The 19525-nt window shown below is 58.5% G+C and overlaps 6 protein-coding genes across 6 annotated transcripts; 4 read left to right on the top strand and 2 right to left on the bottom strand.

Annotated features, from left to right (window-relative positions):
• Positions 1-622: 622 nt before the first annotated feature.
• Positions 623-4743, top strand: COLE_00793 (uncharacterized protein; the record flags this gene model as incomplete). Its single annotated transcript, XM_018422016.2, has 6 exons — positions 623-831; positions 864-1348; positions 1389-1540; positions 1584-3842; positions 3877-4253; positions 4293-4743. The coding sequence occupies 6 exons, from the start codon at positions 623-625 to the stop codon at positions 4741-4743; spliced, it is 3933 nt and encodes a 1310-aa protein (XP_018281930.1).
• A 41-nt stretch (positions 4744-4784) lies between these two features.
• Positions 4785-6224, bottom strand: COLE_00792 (uncharacterized protein; the record flags this gene model as incomplete). The annotated part of the gene is made up of 10 exons (XM_018426347.2): positions 4785-4838; positions 4876-5021; positions 5062-5161; positions 5202-5247; positions 5282-5367; positions 5401-5588; positions 5623-5943; positions 5977-6036; positions 6071-6156; positions 6193-6224. 10 exons carry the CDS (start codon positions 6222-6224, stop codon positions 4785-4787), a joined length of 1119 nt encoding a protein of 372 aa, XP_018281931.1.
• A 422-nt stretch (positions 6225-6646) lies between these two features.
• COLE_00791 (uncharacterized protein) lies at positions 6647-7499 on the top strand (the record flags this gene model as incomplete). Its single annotated transcript, XM_018422017.2, has 4 exons — positions 6647-6825; positions 6964-7167; positions 7225-7416; positions 7451-7499. 4 exons carry the CDS (start codon positions 6647-6649, stop codon positions 7497-7499), a joined length of 624 nt encoding a protein of 207 aa, XP_018281932.2.
• Positions 7500-14370: 6871 nt separating this feature from the next.
• Positions 14371-17049, top strand: COLE_00790 (uncharacterized protein; the record flags this gene model as incomplete). The annotated part of the gene is made up of 6 exons (XM_018419475.2): positions 14371-14429; positions 14487-14532; positions 14756-15406; positions 15443-16458; positions 16511-16709; positions 16759-17049. 6 exons carry the CDS (start codon positions 14371-14373, stop codon positions 17047-17049), a joined length of 2262 nt encoding a protein of 753 aa, XP_018281934.1.
• Positions 17050-17329: 280 nt separating this feature from the next.
• On the top strand, positions 17330-18453 carry COLE_00789 (uncharacterized protein; the record flags this gene model as incomplete). The annotated part of the gene is made up of 3 exons (XM_018419975.2): positions 17330-17479; positions 17539-17716; positions 17771-18453. The coding sequence occupies 3 exons, from the start codon at positions 17330-17332 to the stop codon at positions 18451-18453; spliced, it is 1011 nt and encodes a 336-aa protein (XP_018281935.2).
• A 57-nt stretch (positions 18454-18510) lies between these two features.
• COLE_00788 (uncharacterized protein) lies at positions 18511-19369 on the bottom strand (the record flags this gene model as incomplete). The annotated part of the gene is made up of 6 exons (XM_018419476.2): positions 18511-18621; positions 18653-18748; positions 18781-19047; positions 19080-19145; positions 19177-19203; positions 19235-19369. The coding sequence occupies 6 exons, from the start codon at positions 19367-19369 to the stop codon at positions 18511-18513; spliced, it is 702 nt and encodes a 233-aa protein (XP_018281936.1).
• Between the last annotated feature and the right edge of the window lie 156 nt (positions 19370-19525).

Genomic DNA, 19525 nt, shown 5'->3' with positions numbered 1-19525 from the left:
AGGGCCCGGCGGTTGAAGAGATGGACGGTGTTGAGAAGGAGCGAAGGAGTGAGACGAGATGGAAGAGAGGAGTCTGGACGAGATGGGTGATGCTCGCCTCGAGATGGAGAATAGGAACATTCACTTGCAACAGCAACAAGTCGACATCCAACTTGTTGTTGTCGCACCAGGGGCCGTAGGCGGAAGGGGGGGGCAAGGGCCGGGGAAGGTCACGCCAGGGGAGAGGGCTCGAGTGTGTGTTGACAAAATCACTCTCGCCCTGCGCCCCTGGCTGCCGCGGCGTCAAAACAAACAGTTGATGACGTGGCATTAGTCACTATCATTCCACGTGTATTACACGTGTTACAGAGCCAAAGCGTGGAGGCATGATCGCGCGCGCCAGAGGCGGAATGAGCGCCGACGTCGTGAACTGCGTGTGCGAGCCATCTTGCTGTGCACTCCTGCTTTCTCCACATATCCTTGCATCACACCAACCATTAGCGACTTGGCATTGTAGCGCATCATCGCTTGACACCCCTCCCCGAGTTCGACCTCTCGGTATATCTGTCCACTCCCCTCGCAAGCGGCCTGTATCGGCGCCCTACACTCCATCGCCCCTTGAGGGCTTCATCGCCGATTCACAATGTCGGGCAATAACCCATTTGATGACATTCTGGCGCCGCAACCACAGAAGGCGGCGAACCCTCTGGCCAATGACCCCTTCGGCGACGACAACGAGCCTGACCTCATCGGCGGCTCCAATCGGAGACACTCTCAAAGCGCCCAGAAGGCGGCGGGCACATCTCGTGACGATGGCAAGAGTGGTTACGCGCTGGATCCCTTCTTCGACGAGCAAGTGCGCACGGAAACAGGGCTGATATCAGTGACGACGACTACGGACACCCCGCGCAGACTTCGGGATATATGCAGCCGATCGCGAGCACATCTTCGCGCACTGGAGGGCAGTCGCTGTTTGACGCCGACCAACCTTTCGCGCACCGCGGCGCAGCGCCAGCCGGGTACGGCGGGTCATCAGCTGGTAAGAAGGACTACCTGGGTGGCACAAACGAAGACCCATTCGCCGATGATGAGGCCGCGGCTGCATACACGTTCTCTGCGCCTTCAGATGGCCCGTACGCTGTCCGCAAGCGACGAGGCCGGTGGCAACGCCTCAAGGACGACTACCTGACCGACATTGACTGGAGTTTCGGCGTCGATAAGCTTCTCAGGCGCAAGAATAAGTTTGATGGCATCCCACGAGAGGTGCTTCTGAATGATCCGGAAGGCAACCGAGTCAAGGGTTACGAGAACAACTCCGTGTCGACTGGCAAGTACGGCCCATTGACGTTCCTCCCAAAGTTCCTGTTCTGTGAGTGTTGCATTCGAGTATCCGTGTTGACCCCTCCAAGCCGAGTTCTCGCGATCCGCAAACTTGTTCTTCCTGTTCACGGCATGCATCCAGCAGGTGCCTGGGGTATCGCCGACCGGTCGCTGGACGACCATCGTACCTCTCGCCGTCGTCCTCATTGCGTCGGCCTTCAAAGAGATCAAGGAGGATCTGGTGGGTATCGTTTAATTCTCCAACGGACATGCTCACGCGACAGAAACGTCATGCGCAGGACCGCTCATTGAATTCAAGTCAAGCATTAGTTCTTGTCAACGGCCAGTTTGAGGCACGGCCATGGCGCCGCGTTCGCGTCGGCGACATTCTGCGCCTCGAAAGCGACGGTTTCATACCTGCCGACATGGTACTCATCAGCAGTTCTGAGCCCGAAGGCTTGGCGTACGTGGAGACAGCCAACCTCGACGGCGAGACCAACCTCAAGATCAAGCAAGCACATCCATCGACCGCGAACCTCACTACACCGCAAAGCGCCTCAATGCTACGAGGGCATCTTATGTCGGAGGCGCCCAACTCATCGCTCTACACGTACGACGGCACCTTTAACCTGTCGTCTGCACAGCCTGGCGCCGCTCCCACCAAGATTCCCGTTGGGCCGAACCAGGTTTTGCTTCGTGGGGCTCAGCTGCGCAATACGGGCTGGGCGTACGGAATTGTCGTTAATGCTGGGCACCAAACCAAGCTGATGCGCAACGCCACGGAGCCGCCCATCAAGCGCACGGCCGTTGAGAAGCAGGTTAATAAACAGATCCTCTACCTGTTTGCTCTGCTGCTCCTCATGTCTATCGTCTCTGCCATCGGCAACAGCATCCGGACATGGTTCTTCTCAGACCAGGACTGGTATCTCGGACTCGGTCAGGGCATGCCCAATAAGGCGCGCCAGTTTGTCGAGAACATCCTCACTTTCATCATTCTCTACAACAACTTGATTCCAATTTCGCTCATCATGACCATGGAGGTAGTCAAGTTCCAGCACGCTTCCTTCATCAATTCGGACCTTGACATGTACTACGCCAAGACGGACACACCCGCGGTGTGTCGCACCTCGTCACTTGTTGAGGAGCTCGGCCAAATCTCGTATATCTTCTCGGACAAGACGGGCACGCTCACGTGCAACGAAATGGAATTCCGCGAGTGCTCTATTTTCGGCGTGCCATACGCGCAGACCGTCGACGACAACAAGCGCGAGCAAGGGCAGAAGACCTTTGAGGTTCTCCGCCAGCGCTCTGAGGAGAACACTCAGGAGGGAGCCGTTATTCGCCAGTTCCTCAATCTTCTGGCCGTTTGCCACACTGTCATCCCCGAGGTCAAAGACGGCAAGATGGTTTACCAGGCTTCCAGTCCCGATGAAGCGGCCCTGGTTCAAGGTGCGGAGATCCTTGGCTATAGGTTCCACACACGCAAGCCCAAGTCCGTGTTTGTGGACGTCAATGGGCAGGATGAGGAGTACGAAGTCCTGAACGTCTGCGAGTTCAACTCTTCACGCAAGCGCATGTCCACCGTTGTGCGCTGCCCCGACGGTAGGATCCGTTTGTTCTGCAAGGGAGCGGACACGGTCATCTTCGAGCGTCTCGGGCCCAACCAGGAGTTCTCAGAGGCGACGCTCGTTCACCTTGAGGACTATGCAACTGAGGGCCTGCGCACTTTGTGCCTCGCCTATCGCGACATTCCCGACGCCGAGTACAACGAGTGGGCGCAGCTCTACGACAACGCCGCCGCGCAAATGCAAGGACGTGCCGAAGCACTTGACAAGGTTGCCGAGATTATCGAGCAGAACCTCGTGCTGCTCGGTGCGACGGCTATTGAGGATCGGCTGCAGGATGGCGTGCCCGACACAATTCACACGCTGCAGCAGGCCGGCATTAAGATCTGGATTTTGACTGGCGACCGCCAGGAGACTGCCATCAACATCGGCCTCTCGTGCCGCCTGATCTCCGAGTCAATGAACCTCGTCATCATCAACACGGAGACGCAGGCTGAAACGGTAGACTTGTTGAACAAGCGATTGTTCGCGATCAAGAATCAGCGTATGGGCGGCGGTGACGTTGAGGAGCTCGCACTTATTATCGACGGCAAGAGCCTGACTTTCGCACTCGAGAAGGAGTGCTCTGAGACTCTCCTCGAGCTGGCGGTCATGTGCAAAGCGGTTATCTGCTGCCGTGTTTCGCCATTGCAGAAAGCGCTCGTCGTTAAGCTTGTCAAGAAGTCGACCACCTCGCCGCTACTCGCCATCGGCGACGGCGCCAACGACGTGTCTATGATCCAGGCCGCGCACATTGGTGTAGGCATCTCTGGCGTCGAAGGCCTGCAGGCTGCGCGCTCGGCCGACGTCGCGATCTCTCAGTTCCGCTTCCTCCGCAAGTTGCTCCTCGTCCACGGATCGTGGAGCTACCAGCGCTTGTCCAAGCTCATCCTCTACTCGTTCTACAAGAACATCACTTTTGCTCTGTGTCTCTTCTGGGTAAGTTTTAGCAATCTTTCTGAGCTAACATCAGTACTCGTGGTGGAACGATTTCTCGGGACAGATCTCGTACGAGGGCTGGTCGATGTCATTCTACAACGTCATCTTCACCATCCTGCCGCCCCTCGTCATCGGTATTTTCGACCAGTTCGTCAGCGCACGCATGCTGGACCGGTATCCCCAGCTGTACCATCTGGGTCAGCGAAATGCCTTCTTCACACCCGTCAAGTTCTTCGAGTGGGTCGGCAACGCGCTGTACCACTCGGTCCTGCTGTTTGCGTTCACGTGCCTCGCTTTCACGGGCGACCTCATCTCGTCGGACGGCAAGGGCTCCGGTCTCTGGGTGTGGGGCACGACGCTGTACATGGTCGTCCTCCTCACCGTACTCGGCAAGGCGGCGCTGATCTCCGAGTACGTATTTTAGCTCTCACTGAAACAAACTAACATCAGTCTGTGGACCAAGTACACCGTTGCCGCGATCCCCGGCTCCTTCATCTTCACGATGATCGCGCTGCCACTGTACGCGTTTATTGCGCCGCTCCTCAATTTCTCAATCGCGTACAAGGGCGTCGTGCAGCGCCTGTGGTCCGACCCCATCTTCTGGTTCTCCCTCTTCCTCTTCCCGCCCCTGTGCCTGCTTCGAGACTACGCGTGGAAGTACTACCGCCGCACGTACTACCCACTCGACTACCACATCGTGCAAGAGATCCAGAAGTTCAACCTGTCCGACTACCGGCCGCGCCAGGAACAGTTCCAGAAGGCCATCAAAAAGGTGCGCGCCACACAGCGCATGCGCCGCCAGCGCGGTTTTGCGTTCTCGCAGACGGAGAACACAAGCCAGGACCAGACGCGCCTTATTCGCGCGTACGACACGAGCGTCGCCCGTCCCACTGGCCTATAGAGTGAAGGTAGTGTCATGCATCACAAGTACCTCAGGCCATCTCAGGGGTCGTTGTCCGTTGGTGGTGGCGGTATATCGCATGGGAGACCCGACGTCTGGTCTTGTCAGTCCTGCATGGGGTGCCAGACTCACGTCGATGTCAAAGGATGCCCATGGCGGGTCTTTGTTGCCCCTCCCCGTTGCCGAGGTCGTCGATGCGTGGGCGTATCGCAAGTCGTCCCCCGCCCGACCGCGGAACAGAGCAACTTGCACTGTTCGCTCCGTAGTCCATGCCTCACCTGTAATTTAGCGCCAATCATCTACAACGTCATCACTCACCAAGGGCGGGCATGAGCACTGCGCGTGCCGCCGTCTCGAAATTTGCGTTCTTGTTGTCCGCCGTGAGGAACTTGGTCGCCATCTGGCACGTCGCTACGACCTGGGATGAGTTCAACCCACTCCACCTCCTCCCGACGTACAGCACACCCGCGCACTGTGGCAGCCTTGCCGACCGCCTGCTTAATCCTGCTGTCAGCGGCTGACGGCAGTGCAGCCTCACAAGTCCATGATCCGCTTGCGTGCAGAAAGATCCATGCTTGGCTGCCGGAAGTGGTATGACAGCGTATCGATCACCAAGAGCTTGACCTGGAGTCAGCAGACGCCCGCGATATCGCGTACGACTGGATGTGCTTCGAGCCACGCGTCGAGCGTATGCAGCACCGCGACCATCTGGACCTGCGTCGCTACGCGCATCACATGGATCTTCTGCAATATATCTTCCACTCCCTTATCTGGTTCTGTGAGAGACTTCAGCAAAGAGGCCGCAGCCGCGCTTATCCTCTCAGGCGTGACGCCGCCCTCGGTATCTGCTTCAGCTGCCGTCGGAATTGGGTAGCCTACCGATCACCAAAACCTCCGCACCACCTAGTGCCCCACTCAGCGCCATGCTCAGCCCAACGGCGCTCTTCCCTGCCCCCGGTGGGCCAGAGAACTCGACCACCATCCCCGGAACCACGGCACCGCCGAGGACTCGTCCTTTCCCTTTGAGGTTGCGTGAGTGGGGGTCCGTATGTAGAGGCGAGTAGTGAGCAAGGAGATCATCTAGCGCGCCCGATAGGGTGGAAAAGACTGGCCCTGGCCCTGCGTGGAGGAGGTCAGAGGCGCGTTGGGGACGCGCAGGAGATTGATGGGCGGGAGCTGCCGCCTGAGAGGAGGGACCAGCTGAGATGAGCTTCAACATGGATGTCGGCTTACCAGCTAGCCCGGTGACTTGTTTCAGAACATCTTCTGCCTGTTGTATCCCAACACCCAGTTCTGCATTAGCGACCACCTTGAGTTGAAAGCTCACCAACAGCGAGATCTGACGCAGTCGCGCCCTCGAGGTCGGAGACGACGCGATATCCATTCTCCGCAAGGGCGAGGCGGACAGCGTGTCTGCCATCAGTTCTCCGTACATGAAATCTAGCTCACGGAACGGAAAGTTGAGACGTTGGCGCGCTCATGCCGATGTGATGCGGATCAGTTCGAAAGGGCAAGAGGTGGACGATGAAGGTGGAGGCGCGTCAACAAAGACAGCCGCGGGAGCATTTCCACGTGAATGTTCACGTGACCTGAGGCCGCGCGTCTGGCGTCGACGATGATGCGGTCATGTCCTCGATCCTCGAGACAACAACAGCGACAACTACATCTCAGCTCCCCGCCTACCTTCCTCCGCGATAGACAGCTCGTAGACAGCGAGAAAAGCGTCTTCTTAACCTCCCCTCCGGCTCTCCCCGCTTCAGATCTCGCCGCCATGGTGAGTTACGCCGAGCGAACCGGCCACCAGATTCAACCTGAGCCCCCTTCCGCCTGGCTCCGCGCAGCGCGTCTCTTGCTGCGCTCAACTCGCTTTGCATAGAATCGGCTTGCTAACACCTAGTCGATTATGGAGTACAACGGTGGCTCGGTCGTTGCCATGCTTGGCAAGGACTGCGTCGCGATCGCGTGTGACCTCCGCCTCGGCGCGCAGGCTACCGGCGTTGCCATGAACTTTGAGAAGGTGTTCCCAGTCAACGACACGCTTTACTACGGGCTGCCGGGTCTCGCAACGGACGTGTACACCCTGTACGTATTCTCCAGCCTCCCCGCGTCTCCGCACTGTTGAGGATCGTCCATAAGGCGCGAGCAGCATCTTCGCTGTTCCTGCCCGACTCGCTCCACCATATCCACACCCTCTCTTAGTGTCCCCGGGCTAACCTGCAGCAAGGAGCAGCTCCGCTTTCGTGTGAACATGTACCGCATGAAGGAGGAGCGCGAAATCACTCCTGAAACGTTCACGCACCTTGTCAGCAGCACACTGTACGAGAAGCGCTTCGGGCCATACTTCATTGAGCCTGTCGTGGCAGGAATCCCCAAGGCCACAGAGTCCAACCCCAACCCCAAGCCATTCATCTCTACCATGGACACGTGAGTCGAGCGCGCAGCTCTCCGGCGGATTTGTAATTGAGCCGTGACTGACCGCAGCATCGGGTGCATTACCACGCCCAAGGACTTTGCCGTGGCGGGAACAGCAACTGACAAGCTGTATGGTGCGGCTGAGGGCCTGTGGGAGCCTGATCTTGAACCCGAGGATCTGTTCGAGACCATCTCTCAAACGCTGCTGAACGCTGTCGACCGCGACGCTCTCAGCGGCTGGGGCGCCATCGTCCATGTTATGTGAGCTCGCAAGCGAAATCAAAGCTGACAACAGCACCAAGGATAAGGTGGTCACGCGGACACTGCGTTCGCGCATGGACTAAGAGAAGAGAGCAGCAGCACACGCATTAGACTCACTGGGATGCGACTAGATGACGATCAGTCTATTAATGCGGCGTTCACTGATAGCACACGGTTTGATCTTTACCTACCAACGTGATTCTACAGCATCATGACTTCTACTGAGCCCACTGCCTCTTAGCTTTCCCCGGCACTAACAGTGGCCATGTCGCTCGGGTTAGTCTCCTGCTCGATGCGCAGCGCGTCCTGAAGAATCTGGATGAGGTGTGTCTTCTTCTTGCGAAGATAGGCGATAGTTCCGGGGTCGTCACCACGTGCCGTCTCAAGCACATTGACAAGGTCAGAGTAGAGCTGGGGTGAGTGTTTCCAGTCGATCATACTTCCAGAATAGCCTTGCGACGCTTGGCGACAGCCCGTGCGAGCTCCTCGTTGCGATCTGATCAGTGCCGTCTATGGAAAGTTGGTCCTACTGCTGTCGTCAAAGTCAATGATCTTGGTCGACACCTCCCACGCCGTCGCGAGCACGTCGGGCGGAAGCGCCGCGAGCTTGGCGAGCTCGAGCCCTGGCGTCAGCCTGGCACAGGGCAGCGACACGACTTGCCATAATGCTCATCCTTGCACTTGCCGCCCTGAATCTTGTAGTGGAACGTGGTGGCGAACTCGCTCGACTCAGCCATGTGGCTGTTGCGTTGGACCTGGAGGTGAAGGTTTTGGACGCCGGCGGTCGTGCAAAGCGTCAGTGCAAGTTCGCGGAAATGCGTCGCGAAGAATGTAAAGCATTGAGTTTTAATGAGCTTCTCGGCAATAGCTTGCGACAGGCCAACACCTTCGATGGGTGACGTCCCGCGGCCAAGCTGATGTTAGCGCGCATGCGGGAGACCCACCTCGTCGATGAGCACGAGTGAGCGGCTCGTTGCCATGCCTGGTGTCAGTCGGAAGGTGTCGTGAACCCACGCAAAATCATGGCGGACGTCGCCATCTCGGCTGCGAAAGTTGACAGGGACTTCTGCATGTTGTCTGCCCGTCAGCTGAACACTGCATTTAGCAGGTCACCGTCGTTGGAGAGGCGGGAGAGCAGGCAATCCGGGAGCCAAATGATGGCTGACTCGGCAGGTAGGCTGGAGTCAACGGGAGCAGGAACAGCTCACAAGCACCCAACCATCGCCATGATAGTCAGTAAGGCAATCTGGCGCAGGTACGTGCTCTTGCCCGACATGCTGGCGTGAGCACAGTCACAATTGTGCGTACTTGGGCCCTTGGATAATCTGAAAGTGGCTGCTTCCGTGCGTAGCGAAGACATCGTTGGGAACGATATCCCCGGCCGGGAGCGTCGCCTCGAGGATGGCGTGGCGGCCGTTCTTGATCTGGGTGAATGAGTTTTGGCCCAGCACACCTACTTCAATAGCACACCTACTTCAATGGAACTGCCAAACTTGGGGCGACCTGTCCTCAGTTGCTGATGCGTTGGCAGCTCACAATACGATTGACCTGGGTCAGCTATGCAAGCTTTGAAACGCACTAGAGGAAATCCCTGCGAAACTGGTGATCACATCCACAAGCGCGATCTAATGTCAAATGTTCGTTGTGTACCCTCACTCACAGCATCCGATCCCGAGAACAGACTCGCTGGTGATCAGTTTGCAGGCCAAAGTTCGGACTCACGCAGGTAGGCCACGAGCTCGCGGACCATAGACGAGACAAACTTGTCGCTCATCACGAAGACTTCCTGCTGTGACTGCTTCATGCGGGCATTGCGCTTAAGCTAGTGTCAATTTGTGCCGGCGAAGAATCAAACAAGCTCATGTGTCGTAAACTTGATGTACTTCTTGCTGCGCTCGACGTTGAGCATGCCGCGCGGGAGATTACGTCGGTCCACGAGTTCTGTTGGTACGCTGAAGCGGTACCCAGCCTCGCTCCACTCCAGCATGGGCTCAAAGTCGTACTCTTCCTCAATTTGAGCTTTAACTAACGTCAGTCATGACGAGGTGGCACATACGGGCGTGGATGTCTGCCTCATTTTCCGCCAGTGTGGACCGTGCGACGTCAAGAAGAGAGTCGATACCATTCTTGACAGCATACAGCCTCGCGTGTTTCTGCAGCTGCCGCTTTGACGCCTTGATATTGGTCGTCACGTCTGAAGAAAGGCGTTCTAAGATCAGCCTGCTGTCCAGTACGCACCGTCGAGGATGTCTGCGATCACCACGAGCACCCTGTCGGAAAGCACCTATCGTCAATATTGCCGGCCTGAGCGTACCTTGGAGCTCAGCTCAAGCAGATGGGCCGATGAGCCTTGAAGCACAGCGGAGAGTTCAGCCATCTCCTTGACAACCTTGCGCAGACTGAGCAGGTTGCCGAGGCGAAACTCAGTCAACGATGGGTACTCGGAGCTTCCTATGTCCTGAGAGAGCTGTGGATGAGTCAGGCGCCAAAGGAAAGTGCGCACGTTCGCGATTAGTTTGTCTAGATCAATCTTATGTTAGACAAGAAACAAGACCATCATGAGATTGTTTACCTTGCTAATGGAACTGAGCGATTTGCGGACGAGACGAAGTTTGGTTGGGTTATCGATTAGTTCTGCAAATGTGAGAGACATATTGCGGCATAGATGGTGCATGGATATACCTTCCACCGCGTCAAGTCGGTTGTTGATCACGCTCCTGTCTAAATCGTTAAAATACTACCCGCGTGCACACTCGCCATTGGACGGCTGAAGCAGCGAGGCTCGCAGAGTGCGCGATCCCATGGGTGTGGAGCAAGAATTGAGGATGGCTCGACGTTGGCTGAGATTACATGTGGATGGTGCTCACAGAACAGAGTATTGGGCGTCTTCTTGCTGAGGTTGTTCTGTACGATCTCGAGGTTGCGAACACTCTCTGCGTCGATGAACATTTGACCTAGCGTCAGTACTTTCGAACCTCAGACTCACCGCGAACCGTCTCGTACTCGATCTTCAGAGAAGCACAGTTGAAGGACATGGAATGGCTGGTAGCCAGCCAGTGGAGCAGAGCAGCCGCGGCGCACTGCGCATAGTAGCGGTCAGAGAGAACCATCATGAAAGGTGTTTTGTACGGATCCTCGACGCAGTAGCGCTTGACCGCCTCGTAACCTTCTGTCAACCACGCGCCACACTGCGCCCACCCATCTCGGCATTCCACACGCTGCGCTGAAGATAGCTGCACTTGATGCCGATCTCCTTCTGGATCGCATCAACAAGTTTACTGGACGATTCGGCCTTGGCGTAGACATTGCCATAGCCAGCACTGTGAGAGGTTTCAGCCACCAACACGTCGCTGGGGTAGTGAAGGTGGAGATGCTGGATTGTACGGGCATAAACTAGGCATGCGTTAGCATCTTAGCAGACGCGCACTGGCCGCCTCACGCGATGTGTCAGCGACCTGTTGCGGGAGTGGTTAGCTCTGGTCGCACAAGCTGCAAACCTGCGTAAGTGTAATCTGAGGGAAGGTCAGTGGAGGTGAGTATGACTAGACGCACTCGTCCAGTGTCCCAATTGAATGCTGCGATCCCAAGTTCCACCCCGGCCGCTGCAAGGTAAGCATCCCCGGCGGGATGGGATCCCACCTTTGCCTTGAATGATTGTCACTGCATGCCTGCCACCATCTTCGACGAACGAGGTGCCCGGGCTGAAACGGGTGGACGCGGCTCGAGACGGTAGGACAGAAGCGCGAGCAGAGCTCATGGTTCGTAGGAGCGTTGGGGAGTGGAGTGACGAGGGATGTCCGTGTGGTACACGAGGCCTGTGCTTTGAAGGAAGATGATGCAAGTGCGTCGGAGCAGGCCAACGCGCCGCAGCAATGGTCTTCTGATGGCCGCGCAACCACTGGCGGTGGTCTCCGCTTGGAGAAGGGGCAGTGAGAGGGGGAAAGTTGAGAGAATAGCACAGCTCCACTGATTCACTGAGAGCCGCGGCTGTGTACGAGCTGCGAGGGAAGGTGCGGTGAGTGTCCAGTCCGGATGTGTGACGGCGATTGCGCAACGCTGGAACAGCGGCGTCGAGGGTTTCACGAGGTATGGATGGAGTGAGTGAGTCACTGGATCAGTAAACGGGAAAGCGTCGGACTTCGGAGTGGAGTGAGAAGACTAGGCCGAGGAATGCAGGTGGATAGGTGGAGAGATGGAGTGATGAAGAGGTGGAGAAGTGGGGAAGTGGAGATGCGGTGCAGACAAATCAGATGAACAGATGAGCGGTGGTTGAAACACATGTTGTATCAGATCTCGCAGTCCTCACATCATCCACCCCTGCCATGCCTTTTCCCCCCACACCCAGGCCCCTCTTCCCCATAGTTGCCCAATTCCCGCATGCCGCATATGCCGAGGGACGGGAAACAAGCGGGCACGGAGCACGAAGGCGCCAAGGCGTGCTCTCGGTGCTGGAGGCGTCGACGTATGTGGCGTCGGGGCGGGTCTGTGCGGAGCGGGGCGTACAAACGAGGCGCTTTTTATCTGGACACTGGGACGCGTTCGCGGCGTGCGCATGTCCCACAACGCCGGTGCGCAGGGCGGTACAGGTGACATTCCCCGACGTCATGCAAGATGAAGAGATCACCACAATCTTGATCCCGCATCCTGCATTCTCCACAATATCACAATAATGCCTCAAGCTGTAATGGATGGTCTCAGATATTTCAGACCCCATATTTGTGGAGCTTCGGGTTGGACGGAATGCAACAGTGCAACGGGCTTATCGACAACAAGCTCCTCCAGGTCCCAGGGGGGGAAGAACGACAAAAAATATAGCAGATCTCCCGTTCTTAGCGCTGCGTCAGGCTGGACAAAGTCGCCGCTCTGTTCCATGATCTGAAGGTCACATGTGGACTGGTGTCAGGCTGATCACTGCGAAGACAAGCCCTCGCGTGCAGCTTGACAAGGAACGGCGGCTGCGAAACTCAGATCATATGACCGGGTTATCGACCCATGCAACCGCGGCCCCTCGGCTCAGTGATCAGAAGATCAGATATTTTGACCAAGGTCCGTTGACCCAGGAAATCTGGTGAGGAGTGCGTACAATCGCGGGCTGCGCATGTTGTGCCTTGGATGCAAAGTGGTATGATGTTGTCATAGTGGAGTACGACGCGGTTTGAGGGTGCCCGTGATGTTAATGTCAGACAGAACGGACAGAGGCCAAGAGGACAATGACGCAGTGTCCGATGAGACGGAGGAGCGCGCGTCAGTTAGACAGGGGAAAGAGTCCCCTATCTTTTTTTCTTTTCTTTACCTTTACGCTGGTGGAAGACGCAGAGAAAATACTGGGCGCTGGGAGAATGGCGCACGATACATGTCGAGAGGTACCTCAAAGTGCCTGTGACGTAGAGTTCAGATTTCGCGACTTGAAACCCCGCGCCACGCACGCCGCGCCCAACGGCCATCCATCGTACTTTCTTTTTGTTGCTGATCTCCTGCGTGTTGCGTGGTATGCTTGCGCCGAACCTCGAAGCGGCCCTGGTACTCGGCTTGGCTCCTTGAACCCATCTTCATCCGCGCTGCCAGTGGTCGTATGACCACACGGCCAAAGTTGTGGTGGGATCTAGAAGCTGGAAGCGATCAAGTACAAGTCAGAAACAGAAGAATCGAGAGCGCTGAAAGGCCTCAAGGGCTCATGTGTGCACCCACGCGGCAAGCGGAAAGGCCCCTTGGCCCTTGGGTCCGGTCCAGACTCTGCTAGTGTTGTGTCGTCACGCCAATCGCATGTTGCTTTCAGGGCACAATGCGCCAGCATGGGGGGTTAAACTTGTAAACTAATCGATCCCTGCTCTGCTGCTGCTCGCCTGAAGACAACGGCAGACCTGGCAAGAGTGGGTGGCCTTGGTGGGACCTGAGAGGCCGGCAGTTGCCGTTTGTCTATAGCTGAAAGAGGGCAGATCGAGGGCCAGCGCGCGTGCTCCGAGGGGCGCGGGGAATGGAGAACACTATATTGGGTGTGTTGAGTTGCGGCAGAGGGGAGGCCACGACCGGCATTGATGAGCCCTTTAGCCATTAGCCACCCACCCGTCATCCTCGTCTCTGTCCGTCCTGAGCGTCTCCGCCCTCTCCGACCGACCTCTTGAGCGCGGCCGCGGTGGTTACGCCGTGGTGACCCAGCTTGCTGGTGAACTGACATGCCACGCTCCCAGGACAAGCATGCAAAAGTACACTGATGGCGGTAGGGTCGGAAACAAAGTCACCGCCATCTACGCACTGCCGGTGCGCCTGCCGTCGCCTGGCTGCCTGGCCACCCGCCGCCTGCCGTGTTTCCCATACCTTCGCTAAACTTCCCCCTTCCCACCGTTCCACCGGGTCACCGATCCACCGATCCACTGCGCACCCTCCGTAACCTCTCATATCCTTTCTTCGTCGTCCGTCGTCAACACTCATCTCTCCTCCTCCGCCGTCCGCCGTGAATCCGCTAGCCCTTTGATCCACACTCGTCTCTATCCCCGCATCCCTCTTTCTTTAGCTCTCTCTTCCCCTGTACTCACTCACCAGCAACGCAGTGGCGGCAACAGGTGGCTTGATTAAGCCTGATACACATTGCGGCCGCTGGCAGCCTCAACAGACGCTTACTTGGGCCGGCACACCTCGGCACCATCGTGGCAACTCTGTCCTCTTCATCTCTCCTCAACACATCCGTCGCCACCGACTGTCCAAGCGTCTGTACTTGCCGCCCACGCCCAGCCCAGTCGCGCATATACCACCACTACAAGCTGCAGCCATCGCAATCAGCGCGAATCGCTTCGTCCCACCTCACCGCTGCACATCGCATCGTCGTCCTTTTCTCCCTCGGCATTACCGGTTCGCCGCTGCTGCATCTGAAGCTTGTCTTGCAATACCGTCGCATGGCATTGCCCTCTGCTCTCAATACGCATTCCCGAGATTCGTGAGAACTGGTTGACTGCCAACATGTCGCCTGTCATCGCTCCCAGCCGCCTCCCAGACCCCCTTCCCAAACAGATCCTGTCGTGAGTACACACCTCTTTGACACACATTTCCTTCAAGGCCCTCATTCTGACTTGTAGTTCCCCCGTCGTGTCTCCAGACAAGTTGCGATTCAAGGCCGGAGAAGTGAGTACGCTCGAGGTCTATTCAGCAGCACGCATCCAGCAGTTCGCAGTCATGAGTGAGAGGCTTGTTTGGGCGCATTTCGCTAGGCCGATGGCTCGTGGCTCTTGTTCGGCCTGACCCTCATGACTGGCGTTGCTCGCCATCTGCCACCGCCGTGTATTTACGCCCCACCCTCCTCTGTGCACATCCGCACCTTTCGCACCTTCCCAGAACTGACACACAGTCTCGACGTCCTCTTCAGTCGCCGCCAGACGTAGGCCTTTCTACTCGCAACTATCAACCTCACCCCCTCTCCCGTCCCCCCATAACCGCATCCGCCGAACAATCTCTCTTAAATACGCCAGTGGAAGCTCCTTCGCCCCTACCCATTATCTCCGCCGCCCCTGCCCAAGTTGCAGCCATGAGACGTGGCCTGCACAGAAGGCGGTCGTCTTTCCCTCCTGCTGTTGGATCCACTGTCACGGGCGCAAACAACTATCCTTGGGTCGTTGGGGGCACGCCTCCAGCCTCCAAGATCGGGCCCCCGACTGGCGACGCTCTGTCTGGATATGGGAATGAGATTGGCCCCTTCTCGAACGGCATCTCGAGTCCCGCGGCGTGGGAGAGTCTCCTGAACTTCGACAACTTTGAGTCTGGCACCAAGTCTAATCCGCCCTTCGAGGCGACGTTTGCACTGGAAGGCGACACCGTTGTCTCCACCAGCCCCAAGAACAAGCTGTTGACCCCAAAGAAGGGCTTTGGACTGGAGCGTACTGCATCGAACTCGGAAGCGTGGCGGCTGGCGCTTAACCGCACAGTGGAAGTGGAGGGGGTAGGGCAAGTTGGCGTCGCACGGATCCTCTCCGAAGTTTGGAAGCGTGGCGGTCCGGCTGCTGTGAGTTTCATGAGACTGCTCGAGCTGACCCCAAAGGTGACGAGCCAAGGGCTATGGCCGAATGTCCTGATGTCCCTCTCCCTCGCTACCGGTGGATCAAACGTCCACGTAGGAACTCCGTCAGCATCAGCTGCTCTATCGTTGCAAGCGCTCTACAATGTTGCCGCTCGACCTCACGAGACCAACGTATTTGCTGGACTGCTCTCAAACTACGTGGCATCTACTGCTCCCCTCGTCGTCAATGCGTTCCAAGACGGACAAGTATACGGGGCATGGACGCCTACCAAGGGACTTAGCGAAGAGCTCTCGCAATGGACAACCTTCACCCCAGGAGAGGAATGGCCATCGCTTTCGACAACGTTGCCGTCTGGGTCCGGCTTGACGCCCAGACGCGAGTTCTCCCCCGCTCTCGGTTTGCCTCCCATCGACATCTCTGACCCTCTCGACACTGTGCCCCGTCCGGGATCTCGAGGGGCCGGGGACGCCATGACTGGCATCGATGCCATTTTGGCCGAAATGGAAGAAGACGAGAGGATTCGGGAGTCTCAAAGCGTGTCGTCCAGCGCTGGCCCCTCCCAACCAGAGTGGACCAAGTCTAACAGTACCGCGCAGGCCTCTACGCAGGCTTCGCCTGCGACAGTGGTGACACCCACCGAGAACGACCCATTTGTCACGCGCGCAGGCACATCAAGCAACGCGGAGGAGCCAGTGGAGTACATGATCTCCTCGCCCTTCGTGTCCGGCGGGTCCATGCTGTCGTCCGCGACCTCTGCGAGCACAAACATTCCCACCGTGTCTCCTGAAACAGCGCAGACTGCGGGCACGGTAATCGCGATGAGAGGGCCACGCCCTCGGGCGCCGACTTTGCAACTGCCATTACCCGATGTGCCCTTCATTCCGCCACCACCGATGTGCATGTTCTTCTCGCCCTCATTCCGAGATCTTCAGGAGGGCAAGGTGGCCGTGTGGAAGGGCGATCTCACAATCCGTGGGCGAGGGGGAGGACGTTTCAACGTTCTGATTATCGGAGAGGCCGCCTCGGGCCACTTGTGGTAAGTTTTCAGCATTGACCTAGAGCGACTGTGTACTGATACGTTCTTGCAGGAAATCGCACACCTGGCCAGAGGCCCTCACTTATCCTTCGGGACCCGCTATGACGGAGAGCTGCACTGCGACAATGATACCTGTCTCAACGCTGGCTCGTGAAGGCCTGCTCCCCGTGACCATGGGCATGGTCCTGTGCAACGATGAGAACATCGCTCCGTTTGTGAACATGGTCCAGGGACTCCATGCCGAGGGCGTGGTGAGTGTTCTTGATTCCTCATCTGTCTCGTCCACACACTGACGTCCAGGCATTCCACCTTCCCATGCCGGACACGACTCTGCCAATCGTCTTCTTGCCGGCCAAGTTCGACTCGGCGGACCCACTCCAACGTCTTGGCATAGCGTTCATGACAAAAGGTGGCGTGCCTCCCAACGCCCCGCCTGTGCCGCCGAGTCGCAAGTCCTCGACCGAGGATGACCTTGACTCGGCGCCCGAGAGGAAGCGTCGCAGAAAGAGTACCGTTTCGAATGGCGACTCCAAGTCCACTCCTCGGCGCAACGTGCCTGTGCGGCCAAAGGTCGCCAAGAACAAAAATTGATGTACATACGAGATTCTGGAACGGCTGCGCTAGGGCGGCCTGTAGCCATTGTGGTGTATTTTATGCAGTGATCCAAGACAGTATCACGGAAGGGAGCGTTGGTGATGAAAGTCGCGGTACAACCGGCCGGACGGCCGGAGATGCAGAGTGCCACACCGGAAATTTCCGCCACGTGGCGATTCCGCTGGTGGATGTCCGAGATCGACCGCCATGTCGGCTTGGGTGACTGAGGTCACTGAGATTCGGCTGGCTTGCCGGTCATTCATTGCTACTCACCACCATGGCGGCCTTCCAGCGTCTCTTCCGGGGATCTATTGGCCCTGCCGCCGCCGTCGGAGGCGCCGTGATTGCCTCCGCCACGACCGTTGCGTACGCCGACGACGGCGCCGTCGTCTTCGTGCACCCCGGCCGTGCGCCCAACGGCGAGAAGGTTGGTCCCACGCCGGCTGCCGGCGGACTGCTCGTGTGCGCGCGCCCGCTAACTTCCAGCTACCCATCTACGAAAACCCCAACGACGAGGGGACTGTGACGCTCGTAGTGCACCACAACCCGCTGTCCGAGCACATTGCGACTGCGCGCGAGGCGACGGCCGAGGCGGTCGGGAGCGTGCGCGGCGTGGTGCAGCAGGGTGTGTCGCGCTGGATCGACTTTGAGCGGAGCGTTGAGCGTGAGTGCGACTCTTATTTCTCGTCCTTCTCCACGGTCCGCATGTTAACCGCAGGCGAGGTCAAGTCCGTCGTTCCCAAGGACGAGAACTTGACACCGGGCATCATCTACGTCCTCGTCGCGGGCCTGACGGGCTCGGTGCTGATGCGCACGCGCTCGTTCCCCGTGCGCTTCCTTGCGCCGCCGACGTTCGCCCTCGCTGCTCTCCCATACTTCCTCCCGAAGACGGCACACAACCTCCGCGCGTACGTCTCTGACCTCGAGGACAAGCACGCGCCGGACTTTGCCGCGAAGCACGACGCCTTCAACCAGAACCTCGAGATGCACTGGCACATGGCTGTGGACCGCCTGCGCGGCGCGAGCCACGAGGCGGCGCAGTGGAGCTCCAAGGCCGCTGAGGGTGTCGAGAGCGCGACGGGCCTGCGTGTGGGCAACGCCCTCCGCCGTCCCGCTACACAGGTGGAGCAGGCGCGCGCCGCTCTTCGCGAGGAGATCGCCGCGCTGCCCGATGCGCCACCCCTCACGCCCCCTGCGCCCGTGACCGCGCCCGTCGTGCTTGAGAAGGTCGCGACGGTGGTGGAGCAGAAGCCGATTGCCGAGATTGTCGTCGCTGTCCCAGCAGAGGAGGCGGCCAAGGAGGCGCCCGCCGTCGAGGTGCCCGTCGCCGCCGCACCTGCCGTCGTCGCCGAGGCCAAGCCTGTGGCCAAGCCGGCCGACAGCGGGAAGCGCCTCGTCTAAGATAGATTAACATGCATATGCGCATGAACGATGTACAGAGGTCTGAGGTATGGAGAGTTAGGCTGGGAGGATGTGGCAGCCGAGCAGGCCGCGCCCGCTCCATGTGCGCGGCGTGAGGCGGAGCATCTTGCGCTCGGCGCCGCGGAGCACGAGGAGAGTGAGGGATTGCTGGTGTCAGCTGAGCAGGGGTGTGACTTACGCCTTCAGAACGCTGCACAACAGCCCCGATGGCTTGGATGCCGGCAGGCGCGGTGATGCCCGAGAACGAGTAGATGATGTCGCCCGCTTCCAGGCCCTGTTGTCAGCAAGCACCTGGAGCCAGCTCACAGCATCAGCAGCGGGGCTGGTAGCGGCAACGCTGTTGACGCGCGCAATGGGCGCGGCGGGCCATGCGTCGGGGATGCCGCCTCCCTCGCGGTATCCGTTCGCGTTCGTGTTCGCTGACGCGTTCGGCGGCGGGCGGGAAGGAGCGGGGGCCGGGGCGTTGGGGTCGACCTCGAACGCCGACTCGAGCGCGCTCGCCAGGCGGCGCATCACCTCCGCGCGATCATTGTAGAGCCGGACGAGGGCGGCACGCGCATGCCGAATCGAGTACTGGCGTCAGCTCCCTTCTTCGCAGAACGCACAATATCAATGTCCCCGCGCGGATACCCTTCGGGGTCTACGAGCGCCGTGTCCGCCGACGCGCCATGCTATCGTCAGTTCTGCAACGCCGCAGCGCACCGTAGCCAGCACGTCCTTGAGCCTGTCCTGCCGTCAGCGCCGCTGGCGTGTCGCGCACAATCTCCTTCTCGATCTCCTCTTTGCGCTGCATCAGCGCGCGCGCATACTCGCGCGGCTCGCCCGCGTACGCCTCGGGATGGGGCAGCGGGAGCGACAGCGCCGCGGAGTCGAAGTCGGGGGCCGGGATGCTCATCAGATCGAGCGAGCGTGTGCGTGAACGTGAGCGGAATGGGAATGTCAAGATGACGTGCCGCCGGCAAACCGCCGATTCCCGATTTCGATCCGGTTAGTTGTGCACCACCGTCAACAACGCCACAACTTGTTAATGCTCCATCTTGTGGCTCGCCGT

Source organism: Cutaneotrichosporon oleaginosum (assembly GCF_008065305.1).
Source record: "Cutaneotrichosporon oleaginosum strain ATCC 20508 chromosome Unknown ATCC20508_contig01, whole genome shotgun sequence".
Taxonomy (NCBI): Eukaryota; Fungi; Basidiomycota; class Tremellomycetes; order Trichosporonales; family Trichosporonaceae; genus Cutaneotrichosporon; species Cutaneotrichosporon oleaginosum.
This window is presented reverse-complemented; position numbering and strand designations above follow the sequence as displayed.